At 41.5% G+C, this 13,795-nt stretch overlaps 1 protein-coding gene across 1 annotated transcript in view; it reads right to left on the bottom strand.

Annotated features, from left to right (window-relative positions):
• Positions 1-13,795, bottom strand: part of LOC139413870 (vesicle-associated membrane protein-associated protein B-like) — a 41,206-nt gene that overhangs the window by 25,246 nt on the left and 2,165 nt on the right. The window contains exon 2 of the mRNA XM_071161698.1: positions 6,280-6,432. Within this exon, the coding sequence (XP_071017799.1) occupies positions 6,280-6,432 (153 nt within the window). The remainder of the gene's footprint in view (positions 1-6,279; positions 6,433-13,795) is intronic.

Below are 13,795 nucleotides of genomic sequence, written 5' to 3' on the forward strand. Positions count from 1 at the left end.
ATCCATCTTCCCATCAATTTTAACCATCTTCCCTGTCACTGCTGAAGAAAAGCAGGCCCAAACCATGATGCTGCCACCACCATGTTTGACAGTGGGGATGGTGTGTTCAGCTGTGTTGCTTTTACGCCAAACATAACGTTTTTCATTGTTGCCAAAAAGTTCAATTTTGGTTTCATCTGACCAGAGCACCTTCTTCCACATGTTTGGTGTGTCTCCCAGGTGGCTTGTGGCAAACTTTAAACAACACTTTTTATGGATATCTTTAAGAAATGGCTTTCTTGCCACTCTTCCATAAAGGCCAAATTTGTGCAATATACGACTGATTGTTGTCCTATGGACAGAGTCTCCCACCTCAGCTGTAGATCTCTGCAGTTCATCCAGAGTGATCATGGGCCTCTTGGCTGCATCTCTGATCAGTCTCCTTGTATGAGCTGAAAGTTTAGAGGGACGGCCAGGTCTTGGTAGATTTGCAGTGGTCTGATACTCCTTCCATTTCAATATTATCGCTTGCACAGTGCTCCTTGGGATGTTTAAAGCTTGGGAAATCTTTTTGTATCCAAATCCGGCTTTAAACTTCTTCACAACAGTGTCTCGGACCTGCCTGGTGTGTTCCTTGTTCTTCATGATGCTCTCTGCGCTTTTAACGGACCTCTGAGACTATCACAGTGCAGGTGCATTTATACGGAGACTTGATTACACACAGGTGGATTGTATTTATCATCATTAGTCATTTAGGTCAACATTGGATCATTCAGAGATCCTCACTGAACTTCTGGAGAGAGTTTGCTGCACTGAAAGTAAAGGGGATGAATAATTTTGCACGCCCAATTTTTCAGTTATTGATTTGTTAAAAAAGTTTGAAATATCCAATAAATGTCGTTCCACTTCATGATTGTGTCCCACTTGTTGTTGATTCTTCACAAAAAAATACAGTTTTATATCTTTATATTTGAAGCCTGAAATGTGGCAAAAGGTCGCAAAGTTCAAGGGGGCCGAATACTTTCGCAAGGCACTGTAGTTCCCACCGTGAAGCATGGAGGAGGTGTGATGGTGCCTTGCTAGTGAAACTGTCTGTGATTTATTTAGAATTCAAGGCACACATAACCAGCATGGCTACCACAGCATTCTGCAGCGATACGCCATCCCATCTGGTTTGCGCTAAGTGGGACTTTCATTTGTTTTTCAACAATCTCCAGACAACAATCTCCAGGCTGTGTAATGGCTATTTGACAAAGAAGGAGAGTGAAGAAGTGCTACATCAGATGACCTGATCTCCACAATCACCCAACCTCAACCCAATTGAGATGGTTTGGGATGAGTTGGACCGCAGAGTGAAGGAAAAGCAGCCAACAAGTGCTCAGCATGTGGGAATTACTCTGTCAAGACTGTTGGAAAAGCCTTCCAGGTGAAGCTGGTTGAGAGAATGCCAGGAGTGTTCAAAGATGTCATCAGCGCAAGGGTGGCTACTTTGAAGAATCTAAAATCTATTTTGATTTGTTTAAAACTTTTTGGGTTACTACATGGTTCCATATGTGTTATTTCATAGTTTTGATGTCTTCACTATTAGACTACAATGTAGAAAATAGTATCAATAAATATAAACTCTTGAATGAGTAGGTGTTTCCAAACTTTTGACGTGTACTGCATACTGAACAAAAATATAATGAATGTAACGACATTGGGCCTCAGGATCTCAGCAAGAAATCTTTGTGCATTCAAATTGCCATAGATAAAATGCAATTGTGCTCATTATCTGTAGCTTATGCCTGCACATACCATAACCCCACCATGTTTACAACATTGACATCAGCAAACCGCTCGCCCAGATGTGGTCTGCGGTTGTGAGGCCGGTTGGACGTACTGCCAAATTCTCTAAAATGACATTGGAGGTGGCTTTTAGTAGAGAAATTAATATTAAATTATCTGGCAACAGCTCTGGTGGACATTATTGCAGTCAGTATGCCAATTGCACACTTCCTCAAAACTTGAGACATCTGTGGTATTGTGTTGTGTGACAATACCGTATATTTTAGTGGCCATTTATTGTCCCCAGCACAAGGTGCACCTCTGTAATGATTATGCTGTTTAATCAGCTTATTGATATGCCACACCTGTCAGGTGGATGGATTATCTTGGCAAAGGAGAACTGCTCACTAACCAGGATGTAATCAAATTTGTGCACAACATCTGAGAGAAATAGGCTTTTTATTTATTTCAGCTCATGAAAATGGGACAAACACTTTACAGGTTGCGTTTATATTTTTGTTCAGTGTATATGATGGTGAGTATAGACAGTATATGACTAGAAAAGGTTTGTACAGCAGTAGTTATATAGGATTATGCAGGACTAGAATACAGTCGTGGCCAAAGGTTTTGAGAATGACACAAATATTAATTTTCACAATGTCTGCTGCCTCAGTGTCTTTAGATACTTTTGTCAGATGTTACTATGGAATACTGAAGTACAATTACAAGCATTTCATAAGTGTCAAAGGATTTTATTGACAATTGCATGAAGTTGATGCAAAGAGGCAATATTTGCAGTGTTAACCCTTCTTTTTCAGGACCTCTGCAATCCGCCCTGGCATGCTGTCAATTAACTTCTGGGCCACATCCTGACTGATGGCAGCCCATTCTTGCATAATCAATGCTTGGAGTTTGTCAGAATTTGTGGGTTTTTGTTTGTCCACCCGCCTCTTGAGGATTGACCATAAATTCTCAATGGGATTACGGTCTGGGGAGTTTCCTGAACATGGACCCAAAATATTGATGTTTTGTTCCCCGAGCCACTTAGTTATCATTTTTTATCTTTTGGCAAGGTGCTCCATCATGCTGGAAAAGGTGAGTGAGCCCACTCCCTTGGTTGAGAAGCAACCCCACACGTGAATGGTCTCAGGATGCTTTACTGTTGGCATGACACAGGACTGATGGTAGCGCTCACCCTGTCTTCTCCGGACAAGCTTTTTTCCAGATGTCCCAAACAATCAGAAAGGGGATTCATCAGAGAAAATTACTTGACTCCAGTCCTCAGCAGTCCAATTCCTGTACCTTTTGCAGAATATCTGTCTGTCCCTGATGTTTTTCCTGGAGAGAAGCGGCTTCTTTGCTGCCTTTCTTGACACCAGGCCATCCTCCAAAAATCTTCGCCTCACTGTGCGTGCAGATGCACTCACACCTGCCTGCTGCCATTCCTGAGCAAGCTCTGTACTGGTGGCGCCCCGATCCCGCAGCTGAATCAACTTTAGGAGATGGTCCTGGCGCTTGCTGGACTTTCTTGAAGCCTTCTTCACAACAATTGAACCGCTCTCCTTGAAGTTCTTGATGATCCGATGAATGGTTGATTTAGGTGCAATCTTACTGGCAGCAATATCCTTGCCTGTGAAGCCCTTTCTGTGCAAAGCAATGATGACGGCACGTGTTTCCTTGCAGGTAACCATGATTGACAGAGGAAGAACAATGATTCCAAGCACCACCCTCCTTTTGAAGCTTCCAGTCTGTTATTCCAACTCAATCAGCATGACAGTGTGATCTCCAGCCTTGTCCTCGTCAACACTCGCACCTGTGTTAACGAGAGAATCACTGACATGATGTCAGCTGGTCCTTTTGTGGCAGGGCTGAAATGCAATGGAAATGTTTTTTGGGGACTCATTTTGCCATTTGCATGGCAAAGAGGGGACTTTGCAATGAATTGCAATTAATCTGATCACTCTTCATAACATTCTGGAGTATATGCAAATTGCCATCATACAAACTGAGGCAGCAGACTTTGAAAATTAATATTTGTGTCATTCTCAAAACATTTGGCCATGACTGTACAGTATATACATATGAAGTGTGTAAAACGGTATGAACAGTTAATTCGGAAAGTATTCAGACCCCTGGACTTTTTCCACATTTTGTTACATTACAGCCTTATTCTAAAATTGACTAAATAGTTTATTTTCATCACCAATCTACACATAATACCCCATAATGACAAAGCAAAAAAACAGATTTTTTAAAATGTTTTGCAAAAAAAAAGAAGGAAATAAAGTGGAATATCACATTTACATAAGTATTCAGACCCTTTACACGGAACTCAAACCGGCTGCACACGTGCGCCATCGTGTGCTATCGTGCATACATTTATTTTGTCCCCCTACACCAAACGCGATCACGACACGCAGGTTAAAATATCAAAACAAACTCTGAACGCATTACATTAATTTGGGGACAGGTCGAAAAGCATTAAACATGTATTGCAATTTAGCTAGTTAGCTTGCACTTTCTAGCTAATTTGTCCTATTTAGTTATCTTGCTGTGGCCAGCTAATTTGTCCTGGGATATAAACATTGAGTTGTTATTTTACCTGAAATGCACAAGGTCCTCTACACTGACAATTAATCCATGCATAAAATGGCCAACCGAATCGTTTCAAGTCATCTCTCCTCTTCCAGGCTTTTTCATCTTTGAACTTATATGGTGATTGGCATCTACACTTTCATAGTATTACCACGATAACCGTCAAAACATTTCATCTTTCAATCACCAACATTGGTATAACCAATGAGGAGATGGCACGTGGGTACCTGCTTCTATAAACCAATGAGGAGATGGGAGAGGCAGGACTTGCAGTGCGATCTGTGTCAGAAATAGAACTGACTTCTATTTTAGCCCTTGGCAACGCAGATGCTCGTTGGCACGCGCGAGTAGTGTGGGTGCAATAATTGAATTACATGAATTTCTATATTTATTTTGTGACGCTGGTGTCTGGTCTGGTCAGCATGTTACTCAGTACTTTGTTGAAGCAGCGATTATAGCCTCAAGTCTTCTTGGGTATGACGCTACAAGCTTGGCATGCCTGTATTTGGGGAATTTCTCCCATTCTCCTCTGCAGATCTTCTCAAGCTCGGTCAGGTTGGATGGGGAGCGTTGCTGCATAGCTATTTTCAGGTCTCTCCAGAGATGTTTGATCGGGTTCAAGTCTGGGCTCTGGCTGGGCCACTCAAGGACATTCAGAGACTTGTCCCGAAGCCACTCCTGCATTGTCTTGACTGTGTACTTAGGGTCGTTGTCCTGTTGGAAGGTGAACCTTCACCCCAGTTTGATGTCTTGAGGGCTCTGGAGCAGGTTTTCAACAAGGATCTCTCTGTACTTTGCTCCGTTCATCTTTCCCTTGATCCTGACTAGTCTCCCAGTCCCTGCCACTGAAAAACATTCCCACAGCATGATGCTGCCACCACCCTGCTTCACTGTAGGGACGGTGGCATGTTTCTTCCAGATGTGACGCTTGGCATTCAGGCCAAAGAGTTCAATCTTGGTTTCATCAGACCAAAGAATCCTGTTTCTCATGGTCAGTCCTTTAGGTGCCTTTTGGCAGCGGGCTGTCATGTGCGTTTTACTGAGCAGTGGCTTCCGTCTGGCCACTCTACCATTAAGGCCCGATTGATGGAGTGCTGCAGAGGTGGTTGTCCTCCTGGAAGGTTCTCTCCACAGAGGAACGCTGGAGCTGTCAGAGTGACCATCGGGTTCTTGGTCAAGGCCCTTCTTCCCCAATTGCTCAGTTTTACTGGGCGGGCAGCTTTAGGAAGAGTCTTGGTGGATCCAAACTTCTTCCATTTAAAAATGATGAAGGCCACTGTGTTCTTGGGGACCTTCAATGTTGTAGAAATGTTTTGTTACCCTTCCCCAGATCTGTGCATCGACACAATCCTGTCTTGGAGCTCTACGGACAATTCCTTCGACCTCATGGTTTTTGCTCTGACATGCACTTTCAACTGTGGGACACAAGTGTGTGCCTTTTCAAATAATGTCCAATCAATTGAATTTACCACAGGTAATCAATGTCCAATCAAATTGTAGAAACATCTCAAGGATGATAAATGGAAACAGCTACATTTCAAGTCTTATAGCAAAGGGTCTGAATACTTATATAAATAAGGTATCAGTTACATTTTTTTTAATACATTTGCAAAACCTGTTTTCACTTTGTCATTATGGGCAATGGTGTGTAGATTGAGGTTTTATTTAATACATTTTAGAATAAGGCTGTAACGTAACAAAATGTGGAAAAAGGGGAATGAATAGTTTCCAAATACACTGTAAACATTATTAAAGTGACCAGTGCTCATGGAGCAGCAGTCTCTAAGGTGCATATTTGTTTCCTTACATTGAAAACAGTCTATGGAGAAGGAGAGACTGCAATCCACACTCAATTCCTCCAACAAGGAAAAACCTGGGAACATTGGGAAAGTTTCTGGAATTTTGCGACGAGATACACAATATGATCCTTAGGCCTACCTGAGACGTTGATTGAGGTGCCGGCGTCGAGGACGCCGCTGTTCGGCCGGACGCAGTAACGGCGCGGGGCCGTCGTCTTGACTTTGAAGCACACATTCCTGTCTGTAGGGTTGGCGAGCTTTAGGGTGGTGTTGACCACATCCGAGAAGGGACCTGTACAGGGAGAACAAGGTCCCAAAAAGGAAAAGGGTTAGAGAAGCTGGAGCCTCCATCTTTTTATTATTATTCTTTTTTTTGAATCAAACCTAAATATATACTGGGATTTAGACCGACAATAGGCGACTTCACAGACAACAGGCTTTACAGAGGTGGGGCTAAAAGGGACAATCTGCAGTTGCTACATAAATGTTTGGACTTAAATTAATGATGTACCCATTGATTCTTGAAGAAAATAACATATTAATTAATGCCTCATGAGCATAGATACACTGTCATCAGAACCCAAAATATAAGCTGTTTACCAGAGGAAGGGATGAACTTTGTTATTGTTTCAATTGCCGATTGGCCCTTTAAAAAGGTAGATTCAATAATGACATCATTGTACACAGTTGGGCAACTTCCTGATTAACAACAACAACACAATACAAATCTGGATTTGCCCAAAGGGGTCATGATTCACAACTACTTGCTTTGAGACAATGAGAGACGGGCTTAGCGACAAATCAGTTAGTCTACTTTTAAAACCTATGCTGAAGACCGCCAGGCAGGTTACAGACACCTGGGGTTCCAATCACCAGGTTATCACATTCCATACCCCCTGGGGTTCCAATCACCAGACTATAACATTCCATACCCCCTGGGGTTCCAACCACAAGGCTATCCCATTCCATACCCCCTGGGGTTCCAATCACAAGGCTATCACATTCTATATCACCTGGGGTTCCAATCACAAGGCTATCACATTCAATACCCCCTGTGGTTCCAATCACCAGGCTATCACATTCCATACCCCCTGGGGTTCCAATCACAAGGCTATCACATTCTATATCACCTGGGGTTCCAATCACAAGGCTATCACATTCCATAACACTGGGATTGATGGTCGGTAACGCTGACAGAAAGAGAGTGTACAAAATTGCCACAAGCAGACAGACTAATGCATGTGAAAGCTGTGCAAACCGTAGAGAAAACATGGTGAGCTAATCAAATGAATGTTACTGAATCAGCACATCAAAAGGCATGTGTGGAGGTCTGTCATGTGCCGGATCGCCATTTCAGAATGAGGAAATGGTTTGAAGAAAGAGAGGGAAGTTACAATACAAAAATCAGGCTTAAGGCGATGCACATTACGTAACGTAGAGGAACACATCCTAAGGACAACAAGTCTGAATACTAATCCAAGGTTTAGGAGGCCTACTTTTGAGCTATGCTTTTGAGTGGGGACATCTATGAACTGTATTAGTTAATGACCCACATACAGACGTGTAGGCCTATTCACTGAAAGGGCAGTAGGCCTAATTGATACCGTCAAATTATCATCTGGATCAAGGCTTCATCCACATGCGTCTGAGGTGTATGGACGTTGACACATTAGGTCAGATGCCAACACCAAAATAGAACCCCAGACTTGGTTATAGCCTGAACCAAAATACAGTTGCCTCTACTAACCTCAGTCTGGGGTCGTTCCATCTGATTTAAATCCCTTTGATTTGACTGAAACCTTCCATACGTGTTTTTCCCATGGTAGAAGTGGTTAGAAAGGGAGTTTTTGGACATGAATGCCAAAACACTCAGGAGGTTCTCAAAGTTGACCCATTTTGCCTACCCCACCATGTCGTCATCACTGAAAGAGACAAACGGTTGAATTTGATATAATTTTATAGCTTACAAACAGGGTTGTCAAACTATTCTGTGATTTCTTGAAAAAAAAAGAATAATAAAAAATGTCATTTTTTAACCTTTAATGTTAATGATCTAAAAACGCGTAAACTCAGATTTTTCTCATTTTCACAAATGTTGTACTGTAGCTTAGACTCTTTCATATCATCTTAGGTGTTTGTGTTGTGCCAGCCATCGGTTGAGACACAGCATTCTCCTGAATACAGGGTGGCTGTCATTTCAATCATATATAATTCATAGAATGGGCCTATCCTTTCAGACCACTGCAATTTAGCTGGTACACCATTGACATATACATTTAATTGAAACTTTAACTTACAATTACTACCGGAAACATGGCCGTTGGTCCATCCACGGTCGAATGTCAAATTGAATGGGAATATCTATTCCATGATCTATATTTATTATTTCAATAGGGTTCTTATGGAGTATTAACAGTCTAATTTATAACAATGGATAATCCCACTTAAATCAATATTCTCTGATGTGTAAGACCTCCAACCATCTTTGTGGTACCGTTTGGAAGTAAAAAAAAATATTTTACTCACATACTTACATGACACCCACCCTGTATTCAAGAGTATGCTGTGTCTCAATCGATGGCGGGCACAACACAAACACCTCAAATGATGTAACAACAGACTACGCTACAACACATATGAAGATGACCGTTTTTTTTTTTGCGAGTTCCATATTTTTTTTTTTTTTTAGAAAAGCAAAACTTGGGGCGGCTAGTGGTTAGAGCGTTGGACTAGTAACCGGAAGGTTGCAAGTTCAAACCCCCGAGCTGACATCTGTCGTTCTGCCCCTGGACAGGCAGTTAACCCCCAGGCCGTCATTGAAAATAAGAATTTGTTCTTAACTGACTTGCCTAGTTGAATAAAGATAAAATAAATAAATGTCCCTTTCCAAATCATGTACAGTCAATTTAATTTACCACAGGTAAATAAAGGTACAAAAATGTAAAAAATAAAAAAATGGTTCTATTAAAAGGTCCATTGCTATCTCAATATCAAATCATTTCTGGGTAACAATTGTTTTTAATTAAAATGGTCAAAAAAAAGAAACAAATAGCTTCTCAGCAAATAGCAATTTGGGAGTGGTCAGGGGAAAACTGAAAACTAGCTGTTATTACTCATTTTGAATAAGTAGAGCAGCTGATGCAATTAAGGCCATGGCTAATTTAGAAATATAATAATATAATAATAACATGCCATTTAGAAGATGAAATGAAAGCATATATCGTTGGGCCCTATATCCAGGTGCAGTTCCATTAATTGCTCGGTTGTAGTGAATCAAGTCTTTGTTAAACATGTTTTATTTGAAAACACCAGAGTGGGCTTAATATGAGGGCAGGTTTTCTTTCACTTCCAAGAAAGGATTGGCTACCAGTATTACTGTCACTAATGGCTCTCGTTCTACAGAACTATAGAAAAAGTGGCCTTTAAACTGACAGCCTTGATTAAACGTATAGTTTAGCCTACTAGGTTCAGCTCACAAAACATCTAAGAGGAGATAGACCTTCTTAGAGCAGCGTTTCCCAAACTCGGTCCTCAGTGACCCCAAGGGGTGACCCTTTTGTTTTTTGCCCAAACACTACACAGCTGATTCAAATGATCAAAGCTTGATGATTCGTTTATTGTTTGAATCTGCTGTGTAGTAGTAGTGCAAAAAACAAAACGTGCACCACTTGGGGTCCCAAGGACCAAGTTTAAGAAACCCTGTTCTAGAGGAACTGGAAAAAAATGACTTCAGTGCCACAGGGACAATAATTTGGTATTTTTAACCTATTAGGCCTATCAATAAGAAAAGAAGCCTAAACGTATACAACAGCCTGGGCCTAGTAGACCTATCTAAAGGAAAGCAGGGTTTGGAGGAAATAGGAAAATACTGGTTGGGGGAGGAGAATTGGGAAGGACGTAGCTGGCTGTGAGGGTCAACCAACCAGGTGTGGTGCAAATTTATTTGTATCATTTTTTAAAATTTATATATATTTTTTACTTTAAACCCTTTTTCTCCCCAATTTCGTGATTCCCAAATTGGTAGTTACAGTCTTGTCCCATCACTGCAACTCCCGTACGGACTCGGGTGAGGCGAAGGTTGAGAGCCATGCGTCCTCTGAAACAGGACCGCGCCTAGCCGCACTGCTTCTTGACACACTGCTCGCATAACCTGGAAGCCAGCTGCACCAATGTGTCAGATGAAATACTGTCTAGCTGGCGACCGGAATCAGCTTGCAGACGCCCAGACCCCTAACCCGGACGACGCTGGGCCAATTGTGTGCCACCTCATGGATCTCCCGTTCACGGCCGGCTGTGACACAGCCTGGGATCGAACCCGGGTCTGTAGTGACGCCTCAAGCACTGCGTGCTTAGACCGCAGCGCCACTCGGGAGGGCCGTAGGCCTATATTTTTACAGGTTTATTTCATTAGGTCAAAACTGTGTGGAATACCTTGAATCACTGAGGGCTCCAATTACCTTCAATTTGCTTCTAATAATCTCTAATTGTCTAGTCAAGGTAGGCTAATGGCTGTCCTTGAAGAACAAGAAGACATGAGGCACCAGGGGAATGGAAGGAACACTACTAGCCTCAAGTCCCTGCAACCAACCATGGCCTGGTTTCCCAAAAGCATCTTTAAGCTTAAGCTCATCATTAGAAGCATCGTTAAATCTCCAAGCGGTTTCCCAAAAACCATCGTTACTGAAGTTGCACTTGAAAGCGCTCGTTATTTACCAACTGCCTCAGACCACTCATAGAACAGCTAAGTGCATTGTTAGATGCTTGTTTGCCCTTCCGCATCACTTTAAGATCTTATCGTCTCTGTGACTTCTTCAGAATGAAGTTGACTACAATTACAAAGTTGCCAAAGTCTTTGCAATTGTTACAAATACGTGAAGGATAAACATATGCTTTAATAAAATAAAACTGAGATGACTGCATTAAAAGATATAGGCTACATGGGCCCATATATTTCAATAATAATGAAATCAATTTAATGTTTAATCAATTGAAATCTATTTTGCCAATACTGCAATGTTTGCATATTCAGACCCTTTGACCTTTTCCACATTGTTACATTACAGCCTTATTCTAAATGTATTAAAATGTTGTTTTTTCCCCCTCATCATTCTACACACAATACCCCATAATGATAAAGCAAACACAGTTTTTTGTAAACAGAGGAACTCTGGAGCTCTGTCAGAATGACCATCGGGTTCTTGGTCACCTCTCTGACCAAGGCCCTTCGCCGATTGTTCAGTTTGGCGGGGCGGCCAGCTCTCGGAACAGTCTTGGTGGTTCTAAACTTCTTTCATTTAAGAATGATGGAGGCCACTGTGTTCTTGGGGACCTTCAATGCTGCATAAATGTTTTGGTACACTTCCTCAGATCTGTGCCTTAACACAATCCTGTCTTGGAGCTCTACGGACAATTCCTTTGACCTCATGGCTTGGTTTTTGATCTGACATGCACCGTCACCTGTGGGACCTTATATAGTCAGGTGTGTGCCTTTCCAAATCATGTCCAATCAATTGAATTTACCACAAGTCGACTTCAATCAAGTTGTAGAAACATCTCAGGGATGGTCAATGGGAACAGGATGCACCTGAGCTCAATTCATTTTTATTTTTTAATACATTTGCAAAAATGTATAAAAATCTGTTTTCGCTTTGTCATTATGGGGTATTGTGTGTTGATTGAGGCAAAAAAAGTAATTTAATCCATTTTAGAATAAGGCTGTAATGTAACAAAATGTGGAAAAATCAAGGGGTCTGAATACTTTCCGAATGCACTGTATTTCATGATGTGTAACAACATGTGCACAATGACGTGCCCAATCTGTCATTTAGTGCATTACTATTGGGTAAGCATAATAAGCCAGCTAAATATTTGCCGCCATAGGTGGTAATATTTCTCTAGGAGCTGATCAATTGTCAGTATTGTGGAGTATGCCTAATTCGAATGTTAAGGTAAGATTTTAATGGTGTATTATATCAGTATAAAATCAAATTTGATCAAATAAAATATTATTAGTCTCATGCTTCATAAACAACAGGTGTAGACTAAGAGTGAAATGCTCACTTACCTTACCAATGTTAGTTCCACACTTGGTGCACCCTCTATGACTTGGGTGGCTGAAGTCTTAAGCACTTTTTAGGGCCTTGTTTACTTATTTTCCACCATAATTTGCAAATAAATTCATTAAAAATCCTACAATGTGATTTTCTGGATTTTTTCCCTCATTTTGTCTGTCATAGTTGAAGTGTACCTATGATGAAAATTACAGGCCTCTCTCATCTTTTTAAGAGGGAGAACTTGCACAACTGGTGGCTGACTAAATACTTTTTTGCCCCACTGTATGTTTGGAATATCAAATCGCAGTATTGAATTGCAATACATATAGAATCGTGAGAATCGCAATACATATCATATTGGCACTTAAGTATTGTGATAATATCGTATTGTGAGGTCCCTGGCAATTCCCAGCCCTACTAGCTGGTATAGAGGAAACCCTTGTGTTTGAGGGAAACAAAGGTGCATTGTGGATGGAAATGTGGAAGTGAGCTGCCTCGTAGTGTGAATTAGCACATAGACTAAGATAAGGTTTCAGCCCGCAAATGTCCACAGCAACTGACACTTCCCTTCACACACTGAGCCAAGACAAGAGGCAAATTTTAAACCCTCACAACTGGTGAAACATCGTTCAATGAAACGACTCATGCAGCTAACTACTGTAGCCTATACCTTATCTACAACAGCTTTCCAACTGGCAGAAAAGAAATACAGCCACAAAAAGAGAGTTCTGAAGAAAATATTTAATGCTGTTGTGTCGTCTGAAAGGTTTGTTATTGAGAAAGAGCAAGACTGTGTACCTTGAGTGTGCGGTTCCAAATTGATACTAATAAAGAATAAGGAGATTAATAAAGAACCCGAAAGGAACACAGCTGGATTTGTTGTCAACACAGGCCTGCTTTTCAATGGGCAATTTTAGTCTAAGAGGTTAGGTGATTTGATTATCTGTCCAGTCAAAGACTTTAATTAGTAATTTAGGTGTTACCAAACAATGGCAAATGACTGGTTTACAAACCTCCGACTACTCCCCACTTGGCTATAAGTACAATCACTACTAATAGACATTCAAAACTGCTTCAATAGTTTAGCTCAGATGTGTTGCAATCATCTCGAAACATGGCCAGATTTTCATGGTAACATAGTGTAGGGTGTCCACCCACTCTGCTTTGTTGATGCAACTGCACCGCCCACAACCGCAAGACCCTCCTGCACAACGCATCACCCCGGGGGCAAACTACCTGCCCTCCAGGACACCTACAGCACCCGATGTCACAGGAAAGCCAAAAAGATCTTCAAGGACAACCACCACCTGAGACACTGCCTGTTCACCCTGCTACCATCCAGAAGGTGAGGTCAGTACAGGTGCATGCATCAAAGCTGGTACCAAGAGACTGAAAAACAGCTTCTATCTCAAGGCCATCAGACTGTTTAACAGCCATCACTAACACAGAGGCTGCTGCCTACATACAGACTTGAAATCACTGGCCACTTTAATAAATGGATCACTAGTCACTTTAACAATGCCACTTGAATAAATGTTTACATAAGTTGCATTACTCATCTCATAACGAGATAACATAATGAGAGAAAAAGTGCTGATGCAA

Source organism: Oncorhynchus clarkii, chromosome 7 (assembly GCF_045791955.1).
Source record: "Oncorhynchus clarkii lewisi isolate Uvic-CL-2024 chromosome 7, UVic_Ocla_1.0, whole genome shotgun sequence".
NCBI lineage: Eukaryota > Metazoa > Chordata > Actinopteri > Salmoniformes > Salmonidae > Oncorhynchus > Oncorhynchus clarkii.